Here is a 24,902-nt window from a genome sequence, read left to right as displayed (position 1 = left end):
AAGCTGTGTGTCCTTAAGCAAGTCACTTAACCTCTCTGAGTCTGTTTTTTTTCACCTATCAAATGGGACCAAAGTCCTTAGAGTACAGATAAAAGGGGGAAATTGCTGCAGATCCTGTGTTTTTAGGGTCTTAGGCTGCTTCTTCAAAGCAGTAGATGAATCAGCCCAAATGGCCATCAATGGACAACTGGATAAACAAGAGGTGGCACAGCCACGCAGTGGAATATTATTTGGTTGTAAATGCAGGGAATGAAGTACATGCAACATTATCGATGACCCCTGAAACCATCACGCTAAGCGAAAGAAGCAGGTGCAAAAGACCGCGTATTGTGATTCCATGTATCGAAATGTCCACAATAAGTAAATCTATAGAGACAGGAAGTAGATTAGTGGTTGCCAGGGGCTGGGGGACGGGGGGCTGAGGAGAAATGGGGAGCGATGTCTCATGGGTGCAGGTTTGTTCTGAGGTGATGAAAATGTGGGGATGATGCATAACTCTGCAAATCCACTGAAAACAGCCGAATCGCACACTTTAAATGGGTGGGTTGTATGGGACGTGACTTTTATCTAAATGAAGCTGTTTTAAAAAGCCAGTGGATGCTCTCAGATGCCTTCGGCTGGCCGAGGTGCCTTTGTGCACCTCCTCCCCGCACCCCAGCATCTCTGAGGCTCTCATGCTGTCTTTACACACCTCTCCTTCCCACGGTGGTGACGTTCCCTCCCCGCCCACCCCCCGCCCGAAGCCAGGAAGCTCTTGTCTTCATTTGATTCCAACTCCTGGGGCAGGGACAGCTGTGGGGCTGACCCTGACCTTGGAACCCCCTAGCTTCTTTCATGATATGGTGGGCAGGGCCTCCGCCACGTTCCCAGGACCTGGGGGCTCACCTCCTGGCAAGGGCACGGGCCTCTGTGGCCAGGTGGCTCCATTTGGTGGGCTGGCCGGGCACTTCCTGAGGAATCACCTTTAGAGAAAAGAGGAAAAGAGAAGAAAACTGAAGGTCCATCCCTGGAGGAGAAGGGGCCACGTCTCGCTAAGCTACTGGGCAGAACCAGACAGGGGCGGTTACTCGAGAAATGCTCAAAGCTAGTTGCAAATCAGCTTCCAGGAAGCAGAGCCCTGGACCGTGGCAGTAACAGTAATGACATGCCAGGCATCCACTGTCTGCTTGGAACATGCCTCGTTCTTTGCAAACTTATCCCACTGAACCAGCGGAGGAGGCATTCTGTGTCCCCCATTTTGGCAGCTAGGCAAACTGAGCCCCCTAAAAGGGGAAAGCCATGCCCAAGGCCACCAGGTCGATGGCGCTGAGCCTGGGCTCTGTGTGGGGAGGGGACTCTCTGGGGTACCAGCGATGTCAGAACTGTGGCTGCATGCAGAATCTCCTCTTCCGAGGATTCCAGCACTGCCTCTAGGTCCGCCAGCTGGATGCAGGTCTTCTGGGCTCCAGCCTGGGCACAGCGGGCCTTCCTGTCCAGTGCCTGCAGCTGCTCCCGGGCAGCCTTCACGGCACCCTCAAGGCTTGTCACCTGCTCCAGTGAGGCTTCCCAGAACCCTGCAGAAAGCCCGTAGTCCAGAGGGTCACAGAGTGATCGAGATTTCACACTAAAGCCCCAGCCCTCGGGGGAACTCACCTGTGCCACCCTCTGTGCCCTCCGCTCTTCCTGGGCACAGCTTAACTCTAGCACCAGGCCTGAACACCACCAGTCAGTTCCAAAAGAAGAGCCCCCCCATTGTACGGGTGCAACGGCTGAGAAGACAAATCATAACCCAAGGTCCCACATGCAGGAAGTCAGCCACAGACAAGGGACTGGCCTTCCGGAGCCACAGTGAGCAATTCCTGCATCTGGGACAGCAGTAGGACTGCCTCCAGTCACCTCTGTCATCTGCAGCAGGGCCCAAGATGGGCATTTCAACATGCAGCCTCTGACAGCTCCCTATGTTGGTAATTAGTCTTGTTAACAGGTGCTCAGCTCATCTATACCTGGATGCTAAAGGTGCCTACGAACATGAAACTACACAAAATAATTTGCTTTCAATGCTCTCGAAATTTCAGTGTCTCAGGGCTGAATTCCACCTGGCTCTAGTAACATCTTTTTTTAAATTATTTATTTTCTATGGTGGGGATACAGTAGGGAGCAAAATGGCCAACAGTCAAGGACACAGGAGCTTTACCTGTTCAGCACCTGGGACAGCGTCTCAATAATTAGTTGTTGAGCAAGGGCATCAATGAATGAACCCAGCCCTGTCCTCACTGGGCTTAGAGTCTGGGTGGGGCAGGGGGCAGGGGGACTGATGCTTGATAGTTGGACTAACATTAATAGTTTCAAAATATAACTGGGCAATGGGCATTGGAGGGGAGGTCCGTGGGGTGACAGGACTGTTATGGGAGGAACCCACCTTGTCGGGGTGGTCAGACAGGCTCTCCCAGCAAGTGGGTTCTCCTGGAGCTGAGCTGAGACCAGAATGAAGGGCTCCAAAGGGGCGTCTGACCAGCCAGCCCTCCCCTCGCCTCCTAGTCTCCCACTGTGCTCTCCCGTGGTACCTTGCAGCAGCTGGTGGCCCTGGTAGATGTCTCCTCTTGGGGCTTCTCCCTGCAGGATGTCCATTGGTTCCCAGGGCCTGCCGCAGTCAGACCCCTGCAGCCATCCCTCCATCAGCATCAGCCTGGCCTTCAGCTTGGCAGCCTGGAGGGGACAGGAAAGGAAGGGTGTGTCAGGTTAGTGGCCTGGACACCTCCTCCTGGCTTCTACCTGGCTGTCCTCCCTGAGGGTCCCCTTCCCCTGGGTTTCAAAGCTAAGGACACACCAGACCTCTGAAAACCAGCCCTGCCCACCCTGACCTCATGGCTGTCCCTTCCCTTTTCCCACCCGTGGCACCTGCAGGCATTCATCCGACCACACCTCTGTCCTACTGAGGGAGGGACGGATGGGAAGGGAAGCCCAGGAGAAGTTGTCTGTCCTGCTGTAATCCCACAACTGGGCACAGAGCAGGTGCACCATGGGTACTTGCTGGCCGAGTGAGTATGCTATGCAACATCTCCTACCCCCGTTCTTTCAATGATCTGAACGATAACTGCATTTACAGAGCACTTGCTGGGAGTGATCGCCCGCCACACTCTAGTTCACATTCACCTTGTAACCACCCTGAAGGGCAGGGGCTTAGGGTCCCGAGCCCTTTCCTCAATTCCAAAGTCCAAAGTGCTCTGAAAAATAAGGCCTTTCATTTCTTAATTGATGACAAAATCAGATTCAAAAAACCCTGAACTCATTTGGAAGCAAAACTGTTCTGAACAAGGTGGTTTGTGCTCTTTATTGACCCCCTTGGCATGAATAGTCATGTTTTCCTGCAGACACATCAATGGGTTTGATGATAGGCCTGGCCCAGGTGCTGCTGGGGGTGGCACCTAACACTTTATGTTATCTCGTCTTTCTACAAGACCATCATCCCAAAAGCTGGCCTCATCGTTTTCAGGTGAGGGGTTGCAGGCCTGAAGTAGGTTCTTTTTGGAATAGGAGACACTGAAGTGTACCGAGGCTGTCACCTGCTTTGGTGCATGACAATTAATAGAACTGAGGGGAAGGAAACCCTACACCACAGCACCACCCTGCTCAAAATTCCGCGTGTGCCCCAGAATGGGCATCGCCCTCCCCCCACCCCTCCCCACAAAGGGCCTTCTATGGTCTCCTCCCCTTTGACCTTGAGAAAGAGCGAGGCCTCAGCCTGGGTGGTTGGTAAGGAAACAGTTTGAGAGCTGCCGCCCACTGAGGGGTGGGGGAAAGGCAGGCGTGAGGGCGGCTCTGGGTTAGGGTGGGCCGGGGGGCTGGGCATGCACAGGGAGAAGGCAGCTGGTGGTCCTGGAAGGCCAGGGACTACGGACAGGTGGGCGGTTCCTGGTGCCCAGCACAGAGCTGGAGCTCACGGAGGCCACGGAATGAATGAGAGGTGCAGCGGGCCTGGATGGGGCGGGCTCACCTCCTCCTTCACCAGGGTGTAGCAGGATGGGCATTCCTGGCATTGTGCACCGCCGGCCGTGAGGAAGAAGTTGTCCCGGCAGCGGTCACACTTGTAGCCCACGAAGCCAGGCCTGCACACGCACGTGCTGTTCTCATGGCACTGGGCCGAGGCGGCACCCAGCGGGGAGCACCTGCAGGCTGTGGAGGCCGATGGCGCTGGGTGCCCTGAGGGCCACCCCACACCAGAACCCCGGGGGCCCCTGCAGCCTCACACCTGTCTGCCCCAGACCCCCCCGCCCGCCCCCTGGGGAGCTCAAATACATTCCCGGGGCCTCCCCAGGAGACTGATTCAGGGGTCGGAGGTGATGACTGAGAGCCTGACTGCCTTCGGCGTCCCCCGGGGGACTAAAGAACAGCTGTGCAGCCCAACAGCACGCATGAGGACACTGAGGCCCAGAGACGTGGCACGTGGCCCCAGCGCAGCGGCGTCTGGGACAAGCTTCCTGTCCCCCCGCCTATGCCGGCCTCTCCCGTCTCACTCCACGTCTGCAGGGCTCCGAGACCTGCTGCATCTGACCTTTCTGTCCTCAGGCCCCACCCTCCAGTAGCCCCGGAGGGACTTGGCTTCCTTACCCCGGCAGCCCTTGACGGAGAAGCCGAAGAAACCCAGCTGGCATCTGTCGCAGGCCTGGCCCTCGACACCTGGGCGGCAGGGGCACTGCCCAGTCCTGGGGTCGCACTGGTTCTCCTGGGAGCCCAGTGGGTGGCACTTACAGCTGTGATAAGGAAAGGAACCGGGTCTGAGTAAGCTCCGCCCACTCCCAGCTGCAGTTGGCGAGGGGTCCTCAGATGGTGCCACCTTATCTGTGACGACGCCCCATCTCCATGTCAGCAGATGTCAAACAGCTTCCCCCAAGCCATGCCCTGGGAAGCAGTCTCAAAAAATGTCCCCTCCACCCGCAAAAAAGAAAAGGCTATGGGAAGTAGACATCTTGGGGACTATAACCCTCTGTGAGAAAGTCACAACGCAATTAGCATATTAAAGGCTGGGAAGTCACGCAAGGAAGAAACCTGTTTGCTCTGCTGGCCATTTCCCTGGAGTCCACTGCTCCCCAAAGACGCTGTCTAAGGTGCTGCTGTGGCCAGAAGGGTCACTAAGTGACAGCATCACCGAGAAAGGGATCAGACACCAAATCGGCCCCTGCCCACCTGGACATCCCTTAGGGTTGCTCTTGGCCTGGATCCTGGGCTGGCAGTGCCGTGAGTCTGACCCCCAAGAGACTCTTTGTCCCCCTTCGGAGCAGGGCACAGTGTACCTGGCAGTGGGCCTGGGACCACGTTCTAAGCCAGGCCCCTCTCTGGAGGCTCCCTGGTGCTTTCTTCCATCCTGGTGGGACCCTAGGGGAGGGCGCTGTAGCCTCACCCCACCCACCTCTGGCAGCCCTTCCCGGGCTGGAGGTCGTAGAAGCCTGGGCTGCAGCGGCCACAGTCCCGTCCGGTCACATGAGGCAGGCAGGAGCACTGGCCGGTCGCTGGGTCACAGGGCTCACTGACTGAGCCTCCCAGATTGCAGCTGCAGGCTGGGGGTAGGAGCAGGAAAGGGGGCTGGGGAACCATGCAGATCATCTGTCCAAGCTTTGGGGGTCCAGGAGAGGCAGACAAAATGGGGAGCCCAAGGAGACGACTCATAGTCAGCCCAGACTCCCAAGCTGTTCCCGGGAAAAGGCTTGAGGGCCAGGCCCAAATCTTAGCCTGTTTGCTCTGTCCTTGGAGAGGCAGCCCAGATGGCCCTTCTGAGCCTGCCCTGAGCCCCTGCCAGCTTGAGTGAAGGCCAGAAACACAGTTGGGGGTCACGGACATACGGACCCCTCTCCCCACCATTTTGGGTCACTCTACCCTGCTCTTCTCCTGGGCTCCATAAAACAAGAGGCCGGCAGAGTGCTGGCAGGAACTACGTGGAAAAAGGCTTAGGAACAAGTTTGGGGCAAACGCCAAGCTTCTCTGAGCAGTGCTTCTGGGAGCCGTTCACGGGCTGTGCACGCCCCAGCCTTCTGAGAGAGGCGCTGGGCTCCGTGCTAACCCAGGCGGTAGAGAGGGGCAGAAGAACATCTCAGCCAGGACGCACAGCCTGACCGGGAGTCCAGGGGCAGGGGGGACGTGACAAGTGCCACAGGCCGTCCAGGACAGTCTTATGTGCTAACTGTGGAGCGTGAGATAAGCGCTAAATTATCGAGGCAGGAAAAAAAATCACAGGATCAGAGCAGGTCAGATCCCAAGGCTGAGAAGACCTCGGACAACAGCAAAGCCTTGTGCTCCCTGGACAAGAAACAGAGAAGGCGAAGAAGCTGCCTCGGGCTGCACAGCCTCGCCGAGCAGCCGGCTGGGTCTGGTGGACAAGGGGCCCGCCGTGCCCACCCCGTGGGCTGGGAGGCGGGGACTCACGCATGCACTTGTCTGCGGGCCGAGGGGCCAGGGCACTGCCGTAGAAGCCTTCCTGACACTGGTCACAGAGAGGACCTGTTGTGTTGTGCAGGCAACGCAGGCAACGGCCAGACAGGGGGTCGCAGTTGCCCACGGCGTTGGGGTCCACGTTCCCGCTGCACTGGCACCGCTGGCAGGGCTGGGGGTCCCCAGAGAGTCCCAGCGGGTCCCCGAAAAAGCCATCATCACAGATCTCACAGCGCCGCCCTAGGAAAGAAGGCCGTGTGTGGAGGAGCCGGCATGAGCAACGCTGGGCTGCTGGGTCCACGAGGAGGGAGGGCGGGCTCGCACCAAACCCCGGTCTCCTCGTGGAACAGGGCATGGGCTCTCGTGTCACGATGACCTGGAGCAGGGCCCAGCTTGGCCATCAATCAGCTGGCTGTGTGGTCTTGGGCAAGCCACTGCGCTTCTCTGAACTCGGGCTCCTCACATACAAAGTGGAGGAATAATGGCAGCTCCCTCACAGGACTGTTGAGAGCGTCTGGTGAGATAATTCATGCAAAGCACCCAGCACAGTGCCCGGCACATGGTTAAATGCTCAAGAGGTGTGGCCGTCATCAGCCGTTCACCCTCATCACCATCAGCATCATGTCACCATCACCGTTCTCTTCATCGGCACCTTGGCCGGCACCTTCGCCGTTGTCGGCCATTGTCCTGATCAGTATCCTCACCCTCAGCATCCCTCGACTCCATCATTACCATGATCGGCACCGCCTTCATCAGCAGCAGCATCTTCACCTTGACCCTCACCTTCGTCGCCATCCTTTCCATCTTGATCGTTACCTCTGTCGTCATTATACCCCGTCGTCTACACCGTCACCTGACGCTCGCTCTCTCCATCTTCCGTGTCACCGTCCTCGTCACCCTCGTCCTCACCTCCCCCGCCTCCTCCCCTCAGCTGTGGCTGCTTTTTCATTTGTGGTTCCTGGTCCCTTTCTTTTTTCTGCTTCTCGTGATTTCGGAACTTCCTTTGGACCATTTATGTCAGACTCCTCCGCTGCTTCCTTGCTGTGCACTGCGGTGGCTGCCTCATCTCCCAGACTTTGGGGTCCCCGTGAATCTCAGAAAAGGTGGCATGTGAAGAGGCTTTCAGAGGGCCATGAACTGGGAGATCCACTCTGAACGCAGATGGGACATAAAACGACACACGTATACCATGTGCTTCATGCAGCGTCAGCCTGTTCTTGGGAAACACACCCCTCGTGTGTGTGTCCCCACAAAACAGACGACCGACCAGATCCACGGACCTCGACGGTTGTCACGGTCCCCTGGGGGGGGGCAGGATGACAGGCACCTTGTCTTCTTGCTCGCACGTACATTATGTTCCTCGTGACACTTTTACAGGTGGTTTCAGTCGTTACGAGTATGTACCCATCTTATAATTGAACAGATAGCCACTGTCCTTGTGAAAGGTAGTCGTGGGCTTCTTGTGTCCTCAAAGCTCATCGTTTAGTTGAAACCAAGTTACTATTACTAAGGGTAGCAACCTCGAAAATGGAGAGGAGGAATATGGAGGAAGAAAGAAGGAAAGAAAGGAGAAGAAAATCTGAACAGAGTTCAAGATCGAGAGGCCTGGCTCTGGAACTCTGGAACGGAAACGAAGGCAGATGAGCAAAGGGGAGATGGAAGCTGGTGACGAAGACTGTGGCCCCGCCATCCATCAGCCGTTCGCTTGGAAGCGGGTGGGGAAGCTCCCAGGCCAGGAGGCATCTGTAGCCCCGGGAAGGGCTGCTGAGCAGGTGGGGTGGTGGGCAGGGGTAGGCAGGGATCAGGACTTGATTCCGGTCAGTCTCGACTGAGACCATCCAGGTGAGCTCTCTGCGTGCCAGGCTCTCAGCAGGCCAAAGGATGCTGCCGTGATAAAGACGGGGCCAGCACCAGACCCCACTGTCCCCACCCAGGCATCCCTTCCAAGGTGGTGCCCTCTGCACACTTAAAAATGGTTAAAACGGCAAATTTTATGCTATGTATATTTTGCCATAATAAAAAAAATAATGGAATATACCAAAAACAAAAACAAAACCCAAAAAACAAAAAACAAAAAACCCCACCAACAACATTAAATTGTACACTTTAAATGAATGAATCATAGGGTGTGTGAGTACTATTTCAGTAAAGCTGCCTAAAAATATCCGATGTCTAGAACGGGCCTAAATCCTGGAGCGGGAATGAGGGCTGGGGTGATGGCTGGGGGTGGAATGAGGAGGTGTCTACCTCACACATCACCTGGTGACATTTTTAACAGCTGAAAACGTCATCAGAGGTTTTCCACCTTAACGTATCAGCCAAAGGCCTCGTTAGGAATACAGACTCCCCGGCACCATCCCAAACTACCAAGCCAGGCTCGGTGAGACCAGGACCAGAACATGGGGATCTCAAAACCTCGCCTGGGAGTGCTCAGAGGGCCACGTTCTGCCAGGAACCCACAGCGGTCTGGGGCCCTGGCTATAGGGCTGTGGGACTCAGGTCAGGCCTGCCACCCCTAAGCTGGGCCCTCCCTCATCTGCTGTACTCCAAAGCCAGGACCCCACTCCTAGAGCCCAGGCAGCAGCGGGACCCCAGGGCATGAGCCACTCACCTCTCTGGCCCGGGGGACAGTGGGTGCACACCACCTCCCTGCTCTCCGGGAGGGCAGTGCAGGCTGACCGTCCAGGGCACGGGCAGGGCTGGCAGTCATCAGCTTGGCCCACGAAGGGGTTGCCATGGAAGCCTGGCGAGCAGCGCTCACAGGACGGGCCCTCCGTGTGGTGGCCACACAGACAGATCCCTGAGGGCAAGACGAACCCCTGGTCACCACCACCTGAGCTCGAGCACCCGGAGACAGCGGGCGGGCTCTTGGTAGTGGTGTCACAGAGTACGTCCCCAGCAGAACGGGTGACAACCCTTCCAAGGTGGAGGCCGTGTGGCCTGGGGTTGTAGAGTCCACCCCGGCCTCACGGCCACCATCTGAACTTGGCCAAACCATCTAACACCCCGTGCCTCAGTGTCCTCACCTGAAAAGTGGGCCTGACAACCTCAAATGGGTTGTGACCTCAAAGGATTTCCATCGGGATTCGATGAGGCCACATGGCCTGCACAGTCCACAGCACACGTAAGTACTGTCACTATCGTCACTCTCATTTCCCATCCCAAAGCCCGTAACAGGACCCACAGGCTGCGTGGCTGGCGTTTGCCCGCACACTTCTCCCCCTTCCCCCGTGAGCTCTTAACCAGGGCGCCGAAGAGAGCCACGATTCTGGTCCTGACACGAGGCTCCTGTTTATGGGGTCTTTGGGTCCCCCCAGGCTCCCTGCCAGTGGTTTCTAGGAATGGGGGATTCTGCGAACCCCTTTCTTTAGCCCTGTGGACCCTGGAGTCTGCTCAGAGCCGGGATGCTGGGGAAAGGAGGCCCCACAGCCAGAGATCAGGCGAGAAGCCTGGGTGAGAAGGGGTTAAGCAAGACCACCACTTCCGGGAGCTGGGGCTGAGGAGAAAGGAGGGGGACGAGGGAACCGGGGGGTGTGTGTCAGGGGGTACGACAAGCAGAGCAGGGGCGGCATCCAAGGGGAATCATCACGTCTGCCCCGCTTTCCGCCGGTCCCTGCCTCTACCCAGCCCCCATGCGCTCATGATTCCTTCCGTCCAGTGTGGGGAGTGCGGCCGCCCTGCCCATTTGACAGATGAGGACTTGCTGAGCAGGAAGTCGTGCCACGGCCTCTGACGGATGACAGATTCATCCCATTTCATGAGCGGAGCACTGCATGGAAGGAGTATGAGGCCCCGTCTGGGCTCGATTAGTGATTCCTGTCGCGGGCAGAAGGATGGGACATCCCTCATGATGCCTGTGCTGGTCCGCCCTGGCTAGTCTGCTGATCACCAGGCCACTGTCCTTTGCCAGCTCCAGCATGGAACCCAAGAAAAGCCAAGGAGCCACTGCCCTTCTCAGAGACCCCACCTGCTCCAGGAGAGTGGCAGGCGCTGATCCGCCCACTTCCTGCGTGAGAGGCCTGAGCCACGTGTGGAGCGAGGCCAGCGTCCGGCCCCCTCCAGCACCTCCTGCCCAGTGACCTCAGGCGAAGTGTGTCTGAGTTTCCTCTACTGCTGGGAGCGTGAAAAGCTGGTAGTGAACTTGTGGGAGAAGCAGCTCTGCCATCTACTGGCCATGTGGCCTCGCTGCACCGTAGGTCCGTCACCCAGAAGATGGGACAGTCGTGGTCCTAGCATTCCTGGGGTTTTTGCAGGATTCAGAGATGCACTGTATGAAAAGGCGCCCGGCACGTGGAGGAACTTGATGACGCCGTTTAATTGGTATTGTTTGTGGTGCTGATTCGCACATGCACACAGCCTACCTTGCTTGGGCCAGTATTCACCTCGCTATTCTGAGTGTAGCCAGGTGGCCTCAGGATGGATGGGGTGCTAGGAGCCTCACCTGTGTTGGGGTCACAGGTGCCATGCTGATTACAGGTGCAGGGGACACAGCTGACATAGGGACCCCCCAGAGGTGTCTCCCTCTTGTATCCTGGAGCACAAGATTCACAGAACTGGCCCACGTATCCCTGGGGGCATGAGCAAGACTCCACCCAGGAGGCTGAGGGGGGCAGCCCCCGTTGCGCCGACGTGAGCCGGACTTCGGACAGGAACACCTGGCCTAGAGCGAGGAGAGAGAGGGAGAGAGTCACAGGCATACATTTCCCCCGCAAGCCTTCCTAATCCCACACACGACAGGCAAAGGGTTATTGGCCCACGTACATCGAGGCAGCCCACGGGTCAATTATCATTTTTAAAAGATGGTCAAATGAGGGGCAAAGGATAATTAGGCAATTTTCGGGACAAGCAATGAATATGACTGGGGATTTTATGGAAAGATGCTCACTCTCATGGGTTAGTAAAGATACGTAAATTTAAAGGACAACGATACCATCACGACCCTCAGGTCAGTAAGCATCTTAAAGATCAATATTGTGAAGGGCAGGCTGTGGGGAACTCACGCCCGTGGATGTATGAATATAAATTAGAAGGTTCTGCTTCTAGAAATAGAGAAATAGCTCCTATCGGACCAACCCTCCCACAGAAAACAACAGACACTCTGGGCAAAATATAACAAACAGCGATCCGTAAACACGGGACGAGCATCACAGGTAGAGAGCGGAGGACACTTGTCATCGGAATACGCGGTGTACGGCCTTCCTGAAGGAAAATCTGGCAGCACATATCAAAACTGCAAACGTGCCTTTGACCTAACGTTTCCGTTTCAAGGAACCCGTCCCAAAGACACACTTGCGTGAGCACACGAAGAGCTTTACACGAGGCTCCGCCCTATTTCTGCGGCACTGTCTGCAGCGATGGAAAGCTGGGAACCGCTCCATGTGTATGAGTGGGGGATGGTTAAACTCCATGGAGCGTCTATGTCACACCATGGGCACAGAGCCACTGTCTACGCGTAATGACAAGTATCAACCTCCAAGTCACAGTGTGAGCCGAAAACAGCAAGTTGCAGAATATTGTACCGTGTGATCACATTTCTCTATTAAAAAACAAACAAACATACAGATGTAAGTCATGCGCACAGAAAGGTCTAAGGAGGTAGGCCCCAGGATGTTGTCAGTGGCAAGACGAGGTTTGGGGGTGGGGTGAGAGAGGCCTACCTGCCCCTCCAGTCCACCCCCGGCGCCCAGCACGGGCCGGGCATAAACGAGTAAGTGCCTTGTAAATATTAACCGAAGGCTGAGTGAATGACGGAAGGAGACGCTGGAAGCTGCTGGAAACAGTGAAAATGAAATTCTCGTGGGGCGTCTCAGCCAGAGGGCCTCTGAGCGATCTGAGGAGCAGGGAGGCTTTTGGGGAGCACAGTAAAGACAGTGAGGGTGCAGGCAATTCAACCACAGCTCCAAACAGGAAGAAGGAAGCAGAACGGGACGAGGCTGGCTTAGACCCCAGCCTTGGACCTAGCGGGGCCTCGGGAAAAGCGGGCCGTCTAAGCCACAGGTTCTCACAGGCACCCGTCAACCCCTGGAAGCAACGTAATGACAAGTGTGTTCTTTGGTGGTCACGACGGTGGTGCCCCTCGAGGGTCCAGCCTCGTGGTAACTTTGTCACCCCTGATGGCACCAGTGGTTCTTGGCCGCATCACTGGCCACACACACCTGTCACTTAGAGCTGCCCATCCTCAGGCCCCTCACCTGTCCAGCCCCTGCCTCTGTCCTCAGCATCCACCCACTACCCTACTGGTTATATGACCTTGGGCAAGTGCCTGACCTCTCTGGGCCTCAGACTACTTCATGGTAAGATGGGGACAACAACTGCCGGCTGTGAGGACTCAACAGAGCAGCCCCGGCCCCGTCTGGGGGTGGTCCCCACCGTGACTGACCGGAAGGGCTGGGGCTGGTCCGGATGCGCAGAGTGGTCAGGTTGGCCAGCAGCCGCTGGAAGAGGAAGGGGGGCAGTGGAGGGTCCACGTCCTCTGAGGTCTCCTGCAGCCTGGTGGGGGGCCGGGGTCAAGCCAGAACCTGAGGCCACAGTGGGCAGGGCCACGAGGCCTCCGGCAGGGGTGGGGAGGGCCGGAGCCCCCAGACCACAGGGGAGTCCCAGGATGCCTGGGCCACAGGGACCACCTGACCACCCGGCCCCACCTCTCAGGACCAAGCGGGACACTTACTGGAACTTGAGCTGCACCTCGCCTGGCTGCCCAGTGTCCTGGGGGCCGGCCAGGCTGGAGTGCTGCAGAGTGAGGGCCAGGCCCGCCCCTTCCAGCCTCAGCAGCACGGGGCCTGGGGATCCCCCGGGGGGTACCCGGAAGGTCAGCGTGAGGGGCTGCCCGTAGCTGAAACGCTGGTCTCCCAGGAACTTCTCTGAGGGCGAGAGAAGAAGGCTTTGATGGCTTCCCTGTAACGAGCTTGGTAGTAAATGTCTATACTGAGTTCACTGGCAATTAAGCATTCAAACGAGATAAAAACTACAGCAAACAGGACATCAAAGGCTGCCACCACAGGTGGCGCAGAGGGAGGCCCGGCTATGCCCCTCAGCCGGCCCTAGACCACAGCTCCATCAGGTGCGGCCCCTTCGGTCACACAGGGCCCCACACCCGGTTTAATGGCCTGCTGTCACCACCTTGATGTCTTTAAAGCTTTTATCTTTGAATCTGGGTTTTGCAGGTGAGGTCGGAGGGGACGAGAGAGTCTCTGTGGAAGCAGAGGAGACACACACCATATGCACAGTGCTGGCTCCTGGCCACCCGATCACAGGCAGGACACACGTGGACCCACATGCGTGGGAGTTTAGTGAGGCTCTAAGCGAGGAGGAGGGAAGCGAGCCACACGTGTGACGGCCCCCAGAGGCCACGCTTTCCGCTGGAGTCAGAACTCACTTCCAGCAGAAAGGAGGCGATGGGGTCCTGAGAGACACACTGGACTGGGGTTATCCCTCGGAAGGTGCCAACAGCTGACACTGACAATCACGCCAGGGCAGGACGGGACACGAGAGGACATCCCCACCTTACGTGTCCCCTCAGTCCTTGTCCTCATGAGTAACCGGAGGTGGAGCACGTTGCTAGAATGCGGGATATCGAGACGCGAATGGGAACAGCCGAGCGTGTCCACCAGCCTGGCCCGGAGCCGGGCAAACACTTCCTGAGCGAATGACTCTCTTTAAGACCTTAACTGTGTTGACAAAGCTACATGGAACATGTTTTCTGTCTGTGAGCCGCTGAGCTTAGACGCCTGTCCCACGACAGGGCCCAAGGACCAATGTCCTTTGCTCCCTGGCTGTGGGCCCTTGGGGGCCGTGTTCACACACATGGATAGGGGTGTGGTTCAGAACAGTCTAGAACTTCTTGTTTCTACAGGAATCCCATGGCCCTGGGTGTGATGTGCAGTGGCCTAGCGGGGTGAGGGGCTGATGGGAAGTGCACGGGGATTGTCTGAGGTGGGACAGTGGCCTGACGGAGCCCTGGCTGGCAAGGCCGTGACCAGGAAGCAGGGGGGCTCCAGCAGATGCTGTGCGGCACGTGGTCGGCAGAAGATGGCCCCCAAAGGTGCCCGTGTCCTAATCCCTGGCACCTTTGAGTAAGCTGTGTCGCATGGTAGGGGCGGTTTAAGGCTGCAGGTGGAACCAGGATGCTAATCAGCTGACCTCAAGGGACAAAGGTTAAGGTGGGTCACCCAGCAGAGCCCGGTGTGGCCGCGGGGTCCTTCAAAGATGGGGGGACGGCGGAGAGTGGGAGCCAGGGTCATGCAGTATGAGAAAGGCTGGACCAGCGTTGAAGGCGGGGGAAGGGCCATGAGCCAAGGAGCACAGGGGCCTCCAGAAGCCGGAAAAAGCAAGGGCCTGAATTCTCCCCTAGGGTCTCTGGGGACACAACCTGCCGACACCTCGATTTCAGCCCCGTGAGACCCACTTCGGTCAGGAACACTGAGGATAAGTTTGTGTTGTCTTCAGCCACTAGGTTGGGGCAATTTGTCAGAGCAGTGACAGGAAGGACACCCAGTCTGGGGCTGGAGGTACCTGGTGCCGTGAGCTCCTCATCTTCAGGGTTCAGGAGAAGCCCCCCTGGACTCCATTGTGCGGGACGCTCTGAGCCCCCGACGCTGCTGACCTGCCAGCCGTCGTCATGGGCTCCTGGACAGCAGACAGACACACAGGCCCCTGAGAGGCCCTGGAGGTGGCCTCCGCCCCGTCACACTTCACACCTTTCCCCTGATCCAAAGGCTACCCACACCCCCCACCCCCCACCCCACCCCCGCCAGAGGCCTGCACACAGCCTGAAACCATGGGGCCCAAAGGGGAGAGGCTGTTTTAGAGACAGGCCATGTGGGGCTGGGAGCCAGCTGGCCGGGCAGCTCAGACCCCTGTCCCAGAGCCGGGGTGGGTCTTAGGGGAGGAGGTGGGCCCAGGGGAAGCCGGGAAGCTCAGGGATCTGGCTCTGCGTGGGGCCAGGTCAGACTTCCGGGTCGGCACTTCCCCTAGTGGGCGCATGACACAACCCGGAGACCCCTAACGTGGGGGCCTGGGCGGCAGGGCCATTTCTAACACCACTGGACTTCAAAGACCATCCTCCCCCCGAGACCTCACTGCCACTGTCCTACGAGGGCCACGTGTCATTAGCCCCCGGGGAGGCCACCTGGGTAGGACGTGGTCAAGCCGAGATAGGAGCCCAGGCCTTCTGGTCCCCAGACCTGGTTCGGCTCACACTCGCTCTGGTGACAGCAGTCCACCAAGCACAGTCTAGCATACAGCAAGTGACCTCAGGGGACAGCCAGGGGTTGGGGTGAAGGCCTAACCCCTGGAGTCCCCAGGAGGTGAGGAGAGAGGGCTAAAAAAAGAGAAAGAGCCCCGAAAGGGGAAGCCTGGGCTCCTTGGGGGGAGACTAGGCTCCGCCCCTCCCTGGCTGCGTGACCCTGGGCCAGGCACTTAATCTCGCTGAAGCGGATTCCTCGCCTGCAAACTGGGGGCGATGACATACTCACGGTCCTGGTTCTCGAAGTTGGTCTGAATACCCGGGGAGGCCCCCCACCCTCCGAGACTCCCTCGAGGGGGGGGGTCTATGAGGTCACACTGTCTTCTTAATAAATAGGAATGTTATTCACACTTTCCATTCTGTCTGTCACACATACGCAGAGGAGTTTTCTAGAAGCTACAGGACGTGTGACATCACGACAGACTAAATGGCAGAAGCCAGGGTAAGAATCGGCTGACTTCTATCAAGCCAGATCTTAGGAGATGTGTGAAGATGTAAAATGAGGAGCATTCTTCTCAAAAAAATGTTTGCCTTTTAGAGTTATTTTTCACAGGTGGATTTTTTTTTAAAGTTTACTGTAATTGTTTTTAAACAAATTAACACATATCAAATTACTATTCTAATTTCTAAAACATAGAAAACTAATCCATATAAATTAACCCACAGAAAACATCCATATAAATAACCCACATAAATCAAAGGGCTTCGAGGGCCTCAATATTTTTCAAGGGCATAAAGGAATCCAGGGACCGAAAGTTTGAGAACCGCTGGCCGAGGGCGATTGTGAGATAACGGGAGATGAACCCGGGCAGGGCCTGGCTCAGAGTGAGAACAGATCCCTAGCATCTATAAAATGAATCCTGTCTGACACAAACGTGCTAGACTCCTGGGCCAGGTGACCACAAGGCTGTCCCCATTCCGAGCCCCTCTGGGCCCTGCTTTCTGCACGGTGTCCAGCAGAGGGCGCACTGCCTCCGCGTCTGGAGCGGAGCGCTAGAATCCAGAGCCTGCGTCCCAGGTTCCACCCCAGCGGACACTCCGCTCCTCCCTGGGGGAGACGTAGGGCGGGGGGACCCTGTGGGACACAGCCGGGGTCCACACAGGCTGCGATTTAGTGCAGAGTCCAGAGCTCCACCATTTTCCTCCTCCAAAGACGCATCTGTGCCACCTGGAGCTGGGGACCAGGGGCACCACCGCATGCATTCCCTGGACCTTGGGCCCGGAGAAAGGGCCTGCACAGTGGCTAAGGGCAAAACTCGTGAGCTGATGAACGCTGGCGCCAATAACTAATCGTGTGACCTATTTTTTCTGACCTCAGGCGTCTCACCCATAAAATGGGGACGAGAGCACCTACTTGCGGGGGACACCATGAGGCTCCCTGCATGTGAACAGCACAGTGCCTGGCATACAAGAGGTGCTCAATAAATGGAGGCCTGCGGACTGAGCTTGAACCCTCGGCGCTAGGATACGCCAAGGGAGGCCGGTCTTGACCTGGAGCGATTGGAAACCCCCCACGAGACCCAAAGGATGCCCCGTACCCAGCCCCCGACCCCGCCCACAGGTGTAAAGTCTGCTGGAGGCTGAGAGAAAGGCAGAGGCGGAGAGGGAGCCAAGGGGTGTCAGGAGGCACCAGGGCGCTGACGCCCCGCGGGGAACGTGGCGCAGGGCCGGCTGCGTGGACCTGCGGGGGGGCGACACCTCGGCTGGGGCCTGAGGCCGCCCCTCCTCCCCACGCCCACCACCATGTCAGGGGCCCCCAAAGAAGCATGGCCTGCTACCCCGGGCTGGGAGCAGATCCCACGGGGGCGGCTGCGGGGGCTCTTCTTACCCTGGCAGAAGTCGGAGAGGATGTGGTGTACCCGGAACTGGGTGGCGGCCCCACACACCTTGGAGTGGCCGAAGCAGAAGCAGCTGCTGCAGCCGGCCGGGTTGTGGGGCTGCAGGTTAAAGGTCCCCGGGCGACACCTGAAATGAGAGGCCAGCGGCGCCCACAGGCCTCGTGAACCAGTGAGGTCCAGAGGATCCCGGCCAGGCTCACGCAAGCCCAGAATCACGGGGGAAACTTAAAAAAAAAAATGTTTTATTATTTTTTTTTCAGATTTACAGAAGAGTTGAGAAGCTAGTACAGGGTCTCCCCGTACCCTCTTCACGGGCTTCCCCTAAAGTTAACACCCGCCCTTACCACGGCAGGGTGATCGAAACCAAGAACTTCGCATCGGCTAACGTTATTTACTAAACTCCAGCCTTCACGTCTCCCTTTTCCCACTAGCGTCTGTTTCTGCTCCAGCGTCCCATCCAGGACATTCGCCGTGTCCTTAATCTCCCCCCTCAACCCCATCTGTACCAGCTTCTCCCTCTCTCCCGACCCCGACACTTGTGAAGAGTACGGATCGGGTGCAGTCTGTAGAATGTCCCTCACTTTGTGTTTGTTTTCTCACGATTAGACTGAGCCTGTGGGTTTGGGGAAGAAATAGGGGTGAAGTGCCCCTCGTCGGGGTGAATGATGCCCACGTCGCCTTCACCGCTTGGTGAACGGTCTGCCCGCCGGGCGTCTCCACTGCAGAACTGCCACACTCTCGTCGTTAAAATCAAGTCACTAAATCCAGACCTCTAATTTCAGCATTAATCAGCGGCGCCTGCCGATAGCCATGGTCACTCTGAAATTCGAACAGTGATTTTATATTTCCCTCATTCCTTCTACATTTATAATTTGGAATTCTTCTGCAAGGAAGATTTGTCCCTTTGTCTCCGTGTATTTATTTATTTACTCATCTATTTATATCAGTGTGGACTCGTGGATATTTACTTTATTCTTCGGGTTATAATCCAATACTGTCATTATTTATTTTGTTGTTCAAATTGTTCCAGGTTTGGAAACTTTTAGGTTGGCTCTTGCGTACTCTTGACACTGACCCCCATCCTGGGTTGGGTGGGTTGTTTTTTGTTTGTTTTTTGTTTTTTTTTGGTCTGTTTTTTTTGAAGCACTTCCTTGCTTTCTGGCACAAGATGCTCTCAACTCATCTGGCATTTTCCACACCCCAGCCCTAGCATCAGCCATTGCTCCACGGGGCCCTGGAGAGGTGCTTAACAAATACAGACCCCCGGTTTGCACTTGGGGGCGAGGGTGGGGGTGGGGGCTCCATCCGAGCCACTCAGGTTGAGGAATCCGATTCGTAAACTGCCGATGACCCGATGCCCGGCGGACTCCTGTGACATCTCATCACGAATGGGCAGCCTGAGGCTCGGAGGGAGGACCGGCTCAAGGTGTGAAGTGGTGGGGAGCCCCGGCTGGGATCTGGTTCCTTGACTCCACTCTGGGTTTGAAGGGCCTCAGAGTTGGGGCGGGGAAGATGGAGCAGGGGGGGTCCACATCCCACCCCAGGGCCCACAGCCCACGGCTGGACAAGGTGTGGGGGCAGCCTGAGGTGGGCCACGGAGAGAGTCAAGGCCAGGGCCAGCCTCACAGCTTTGGCACTGGCACAGGCCCAGCACAGACTGCCAAGGGGAGACAGTCCACAACGTAATGCTGTGTCAGGTACGTCGCATACACGGCCCGTGGCCAGAGAAGCAGAGTCCCAGACAGACCCCGTGCTGGCTGCAAAGGGCTTTGGACGTCAGAGACAAAGCCAGGAAGAGGAGACACTGTGTGCCTGACAGGTAAACACGCTGACCTGCCAGCCCACTGCTGGAGTTAGGAGGCCCCCAAACGCGTGAGGAGGAAGATTACGGATGTGTGGCTCTGGACACTCCTGCCTCCCTGAGCTCTAGATGCTCCGTTTGTACCATGATAGGATGGCAAACAGGCTTGAATCTCAGCTGGATGGGTAGGAGCTTCTTGGAGCAGGGTGTAGAGAAGGATTCTAAGGTTAAAACAGGGCTCGTGATAGACTGCTGTGCTCATCAGTGACGTCTGCCCTGGTGGGGGATGGGAGGGTTGCGGTACAAGTCACGTGTATTCACTACCCCTGGGTTAGATGATCTCCTATCCCTGCCAGCTCTTTCTTTTCAGGATTCTGAGCTAGAAAAAGAAGATGTATATTCAAAGCGTATGAACCATCAGCGGTTGGGAGTCCAAGCACAAACAGCGTCGTAAAATCTTTAGATAACTTCCCAGGTGGCAGATCCATGATGCTCCCGGAAGGGTGCTGGGCGGCAGGGTTGCCTCAGTCTGTGAGGACCATGCCCCTGCTCCTCCCACCACAAGCCCCGAGGTCACTTCCAGCAGGCTTACTATCGGATCAGCTCACCCACCTGTCACACAGTCTGCCTTCCACATTCTCTTTGCAGGGGCAGCGCCCGCTGTGGGGGTCACAGATACCCAGGCTGCCAGCAGGATTGCAGGTGCAGGGCCTGCCAAAGAGACAGGACGGGGGAAAGGTGTCCAGCAAGCAACCCCTGAGTGGGAACAGCCCATCCTCCTTCCCCATTCCTGAGAGGATCAGGTGGCGGGCTGACTCAAGAGCCTTCCCCCCACCTTGCCGAGGAAGTGACCCATCTACTCACCTGAACAGAGCTCCATCTGCTTACTCATCCACTCACTCATCCACCCGTGCATCCATTCACCCATCTACCTATTCACTCACCCATCCACTCATCCATCCATCCATCCATCCATCTATCCATCATCTGACAAGACATGGTTCCTGCCCTCATAGAGCCTATAGTCCAGTGAGGATGGGCAGGCAAACAGATAGACATTATACGTTAATAGGCGCTATGGAAGAGTATACAGAAGAGGAGGTGCTTGGGGTGGGAACAAAGAGACAGGTAGAAGGAGGGAAGACTTCCTGGAGGAGTGGTACCTTGGCTGAGAACTGAAGAATGAATTAGCAGTTGGCTAGACACAGGTAAGGATGAGATGAGGGATTGGGGAAGAGAAGAATGCTCTGGGGTAAGAGACATAGCATGTGCAAAGGCCCAGCAGCCAGAGAGCCTGGGGAAGTATCCAGGCCACCACCGAATGGTCAGTTTCATGCTCAGAACCACTGGATATTTTGTGTGGAATCCAAGACCCCCCAATGCATTTCAACTGCTTTTCAAATACATGAGAAGACTGTTGCAATTAACCAAAGCCAAGTTCATTTTAAAGCGCTTCTGAATTTATAATGGCTTTATTTTTTTGCTGTGTATTTTGTCAATCAAGCAGCGGTTAACGTGTTACCATCTCGTCTTCCGAGGTCCGGATCCCAGTCGCCCCCCTGCCCACCTCCCCAACAGCACTGCAGACTCAGCCTCTTCCCACATCATGCTCCCCTCCCTTGACTGGCCTCTGCCCAGGTGCCCAAAGCACAACCCTGGGGGTCAAGTGCTCTGCCTCTCCATGGCCAGCTGGTGTGGGCCACCAAGTCTCCCAGCTGTTCCTGCTGCAGCCTCTGCCCTGGCCTCCAGCCTCGTCCCCACCCCTGCTTCATGTCCACGCACAGCGCCTCCTGGGGCGTTCCAGGCCTCACTGGACCCTCTTCCTCGCACGCCCTCCTGCCCTGCGCTCCCTGCTCATCCACACCAAGCTTCCCCGTGCCTTGCCTGGGGGCCTTTGCATGTGCTCTTTCCCCACCTGGAACACCGACCCCTCCCCCTCTCCCCTCAGCCCTCACTAGAACTCAGCGCCTCTTACAGGAAACCCGTCCTCGACCCCTGAGGCCTCTGGGCTTCCACGGGACTCGCACCCTGACTCATACGCATCTGTCTGTCTCCCCAGGGATTGGGTGTCTCTAGTCCTCACTCAGGATGGGAGTGTGGTAGCTGCAGAATAAGAGAATGCTGAATAAAGGAATGATGGGATGGAGGAGTGGAAAGAGGGAGGTCAGAACAATATCCCTCTCTTCCGCTTCCCGGCATGCAGTCCACGTCCACGGCCAGGAGCCCCTGCTGGGCCATCTGCACCCGCTCCCCTGCCACCCTCACCTGCAGCCTCCCTCGCTGAGCGAGTGGAACCCGGGCAGGCAGCGGTCACACTTCCAGCCCGTCACAGTGGCCTTGCAAAGGCAGGTGCCCGAGTCATCGCACTGGAGATGCAGGGAGCCTGGGGGAGGAAGGGCACAGGGCAGCGGCGGGGGGGCGGGGGGGCGGGCGGCCGTGGTCCCCGGGGAGCGAGGTGAGCCCGGGGGCTGGGCTGTCGTATCCACTCACCTGCCGGGTGGCAGTCGCAGGGCTGGCAGGGTGTCCCCGGGTGCCAGCGATAGAAGTCCTCCTGGCAGTGCTGGCAGTGGGGCCCGGCCGTGTGGTCTCGGCAGTGGAGGCAGCGCCCGCCATGGCCTGTGCTTCGGAAGAGCTCCCGGTCAAACGTGCACTGCTCAGAGTGGCCGCTGCAGTTGCAAGCTGTGGGCAGGAGGTGGGGCGGGAGGTGTCAGCCTGGCCACCTTCTAGAGTGGCAGTGCCACCCACTCCACGGTCTCTCGTGGATCCTCTAAGCCGTAGTAATTGTGTGAATCTGGTCATGAGGTCACTGAGACGCATGGAAAATACAAGCCGCCCTTCATTCGCTCATTAGCTCCTTTTTAAAAACCTGTGTGCTAAGGATGGGCTCCGTCTCGACTCAGGATAAGCCCTGTGGGGGTCAGTGAACAGTCTGAACCCAGTTCCCACATGCGAGCGGGTGGCCTGCGGGTGGTGGGCGGTGAGGGGAGAGGCAGGGGCCTCTGGGACCTGGATGGGGGGCCCCGCAGCTGTCCCGGGAGAGTGGGACAAGCCCTCCTGGAGGAAGTCACAGCTATGGCCGCGTGTGAACGGGGAGCAGGAAGGAGCTGGAGGAGGCGGGGAGGGGGGAGATGGGAGAGTCGCAGGCAGCAGGTCAGAGCAGAGGGTACAGTGTGGACAGCCAGAGAAGCCAGATGCGCCTGGTGTGGGCGGGGGTGGGCATGTCATGTGATGGGCAGGGAAGAGGGTAGGGCCGTCGTGTAGTGTGACAGGACAGAGAGGGGTCCAGGGGCAGCTATGAGGTCAAGAGTTCAGCAGAGCTTGACCCAGGGAGGCTGGGCAGTGGACCTCACCTTGGGTAAAGGGGCGGGTATAACCACATTTGCAGGTAGAGGGCGGCGAGGGGCGGGTAGAGCAGGGAGAGGTTGCTTTGGCGCCTGGAGCAGGGGTTTTGGGGCCCAGGCCAAGGCACTGGCTGCACAGGAGGGCACAGAGGGGCCGGAGGGACACGGGTGAGGCTGTGTTCCGGGCTCAGGGAATTCAGGCTGCTGGGAATGGGGGTGGTGAGGGGTCAGGCAAGCCCCAGCTTCTAGGCTGGTGACTGGGAGAGCAGAAATGTGACCGCAGGGATGAGGACGTGGCAGGAGAAGCAGTCTGGCGTTGTGTGTCCCCACCATGGGGACAGCCCCAGGCTTGGAACGAGTGAGCCAGACAGCACCGTTTCCTTGCACTGGGCGGGCTCCCTGGGGGAGGCTGGCCAGCGAGGGCAGCAGGAACCTATTAGGGCCACAGCGGCCACTGGCAGCTCCTGCAGACACCCTGTCCCAAAGAACAAGCTGTCCCCTCCTGCCCCAGTTCTAGCTGCCGGTGACCTAAGCCCAAGAGGACAGTGGGCCCGGAGGCCACGCTGTCAGGAGCGCCTGCACGTGAGGACACTCCAGCCAGCAGCGTCAGAGCCAGTCGGGATGCGGTGCCTGGTGACGCCAGCTCCGCCCGGGAAGGCTGAAGCCAGCCCGAGGGCTATCTGGAGAGCTAAGGCAGGGCTTTGGGACAGCAGGAGTTGGGGCAGGATGGGACACCAGGCTGGGAGGAGGGCGGTGAGTCCTGCCGTCTGCCCCACGTCCCCGGAGAAGGTACGATGGCACCACCGTCTCCAGTGTGTGGTCAGAGCCGCTTCACACACGGGCCGGGACGTGAAAGGGCAGCCTGGAGACCTGCGGGAGGGGCCGGCGGGCAGGCCAGCACCGCCGAGGACCTGGGCCGGCCTGGCTTTCATTAGCGGCTGCGGTTAGAGCGGTGAACACAAAGGCACAGGTTGGGGGACCTTTCCAGCCCTCCCACCACGGACCCCTCCACCGTGGGGGACTTGGTCTGCAGGAGCTATTTGTGGGGGTGAGGACTGAGGATGACACGCCCCCTCCAGGCCCCCCTGGCACCGCCTCGCCCGGGCTCAGCGCCCAACTGCCACCGCGCCCGGAGCGCCTCCCCGCTCGGGTTCGGGCGTCTGTTTCCTGGTTTCTGCCTGCACCGCCGGCCGCCAGTCCCCGGCCCCGGGACACCACGCAGACACTCGTTGGCGGCTCGGCGGTGCCCCGGGCCCACGGCCGGTCCTGGAAGAAGGGCAGCGGCCACAGTCCGTGCCCGTGGTGTTGTGCGCTGGCGAGACCGGCCGGCCTGCCGTCAGGGGCCACACTGCTGGCGTGTCCGTGCATTTGCACCTGAGGAAAGAGAGCACGGAGGAGGGGCTCTGAAACCGGGTGGGTGCCGGGGGGGGGGGGGGGGCGTCAATCGCCAGGAGGCCCCTGCGTGCCGGGGAGCCCAGTTCTGTGGCTCAGTTACGGAGCTCCGGTGCACTACGAGCCGACGGCAACAGAGAACCAGCCGCTGGGCTCAATCCCCACCAACGGATGGGGGAACCGAGGGACAGAGAGGTTGCCTGAGGCCGCGGGTCAGTAATGACCAAGTTCACGAGGCTGCCACTGCGGGATCCTGCCTGAGGGGCGCCGCCAGGGCCCAGGAAGAAGTCCTCTCAGCTTCCTGGGTTGGGGTGGGCCAGCTCCCAGGGCAGTGGGTGGCAGGCCACTGCACACCCTTCTCCTTTGTGTGTAAGGGACACAGGAGAGATTGCTCCTTACAGAGGACAGCCATCGCCTCATCTCAAGTCCCCAGTGAGTCTGTGCCTTGGAGGGCAGCTGTGGCCTGGGTGCCACCTCCCACCCTCCATGAGCTTAGGAGGCAGGTGGAGCTGGGCAGGGATAAAGAGGTGCTCAGGGGGCCATGCCCAGCGGGGCCCGACCCTGGGGGGCCATCACCCCCGTCCCGAGCGGCCCAACTGAGCCACTTAGAGGACGCCACGGCTTCCTCTGTGCCGGATCCAGCAGGTCACGTGTCGCTGGAGCTCCACGGCTGTGGCAGGAGGGACCGTAGCTGCCACCGCACAGACGAGCGAAATGAGGCTCAGGCCATGCCGTGACGGACGCGCGCGGGCACAGCCGGACTCTGGAGGCCTTTCTCTCCCACTCCACGCAGACCCCGCGCTCCAGGACGGTCCCCAGGGCCAGCTGGTGGCTCCTCCTAAGCTGTGCCCCACGCTCCGCCCTCAGTGGGCACCGAAGAATCG

At 58.3% G+C, this 24,902-nt stretch overlaps 1 protein-coding gene across 1 annotated transcript in view; it reads right to left on the bottom strand.

Annotated features, from left to right (window-relative positions):
- LAMC3 (laminin subunit gamma 3) overlaps positions 1 to 24,902 on the bottom strand; it is a 59,509-nt gene that overhangs the window by 16,975 nt on the left and 17,632 nt on the right. Inside the window, 19 exon segments of the mRNA XM_039862877.1 lie at positions 886 to 962; positions 1,348 to 1,553; positions 2,544 to 2,685; positions 3,974 to 4,152; positions 4,588 to 4,730; positions 5,387 to 5,534; positions 6,397 to 6,642; positions 9,014 to 9,202; positions 10,844 to 11,062; positions 12,782 to 12,891; positions 13,070 to 13,262; positions 14,914 to 15,027; positions 17,475 to 17,611; positions 19,898 to 19,996; positions 21,551 to 21,668; positions 21,776 to 21,964; positions 23,845 to 23,862; positions 23,865 to 23,903; positions 23,906 to 24,000. Of these exon segments, the coding sequence (XP_039718811.1) occupies positions 886 to 962; positions 1,348 to 1,553; positions 2,544 to 2,685; positions 3,974 to 4,152; positions 4,588 to 4,730; positions 5,387 to 5,534; positions 6,397 to 6,642; positions 9,014 to 9,202; positions 10,844 to 11,062; positions 12,782 to 12,891; positions 13,070 to 13,262; positions 14,914 to 15,027; positions 17,475 to 17,611; positions 19,898 to 19,996; positions 21,551 to 21,668; positions 21,776 to 21,964; positions 23,845 to 23,862; positions 23,865 to 23,903; positions 23,906 to 24,000 (2,661 nt within the window).

The sequence above is a fragment of the Pteropus medius genome, unplaced genomic scaffold (genome assembly GCF_902729225.1).
Source record: "Pteropus medius unplaced genomic scaffold, Ma_sr-lr_union100, whole genome shotgun sequence".
Lineage (NCBI taxonomy): Eukaryota > Metazoa > Chordata > Mammalia > Chiroptera > Pteropodidae > Pteropus > Pteropus medius.
Note: the sequence above shows the minus strand (reverse complement) of the source record. Positions and strands in the feature narration are given on the sequence as shown.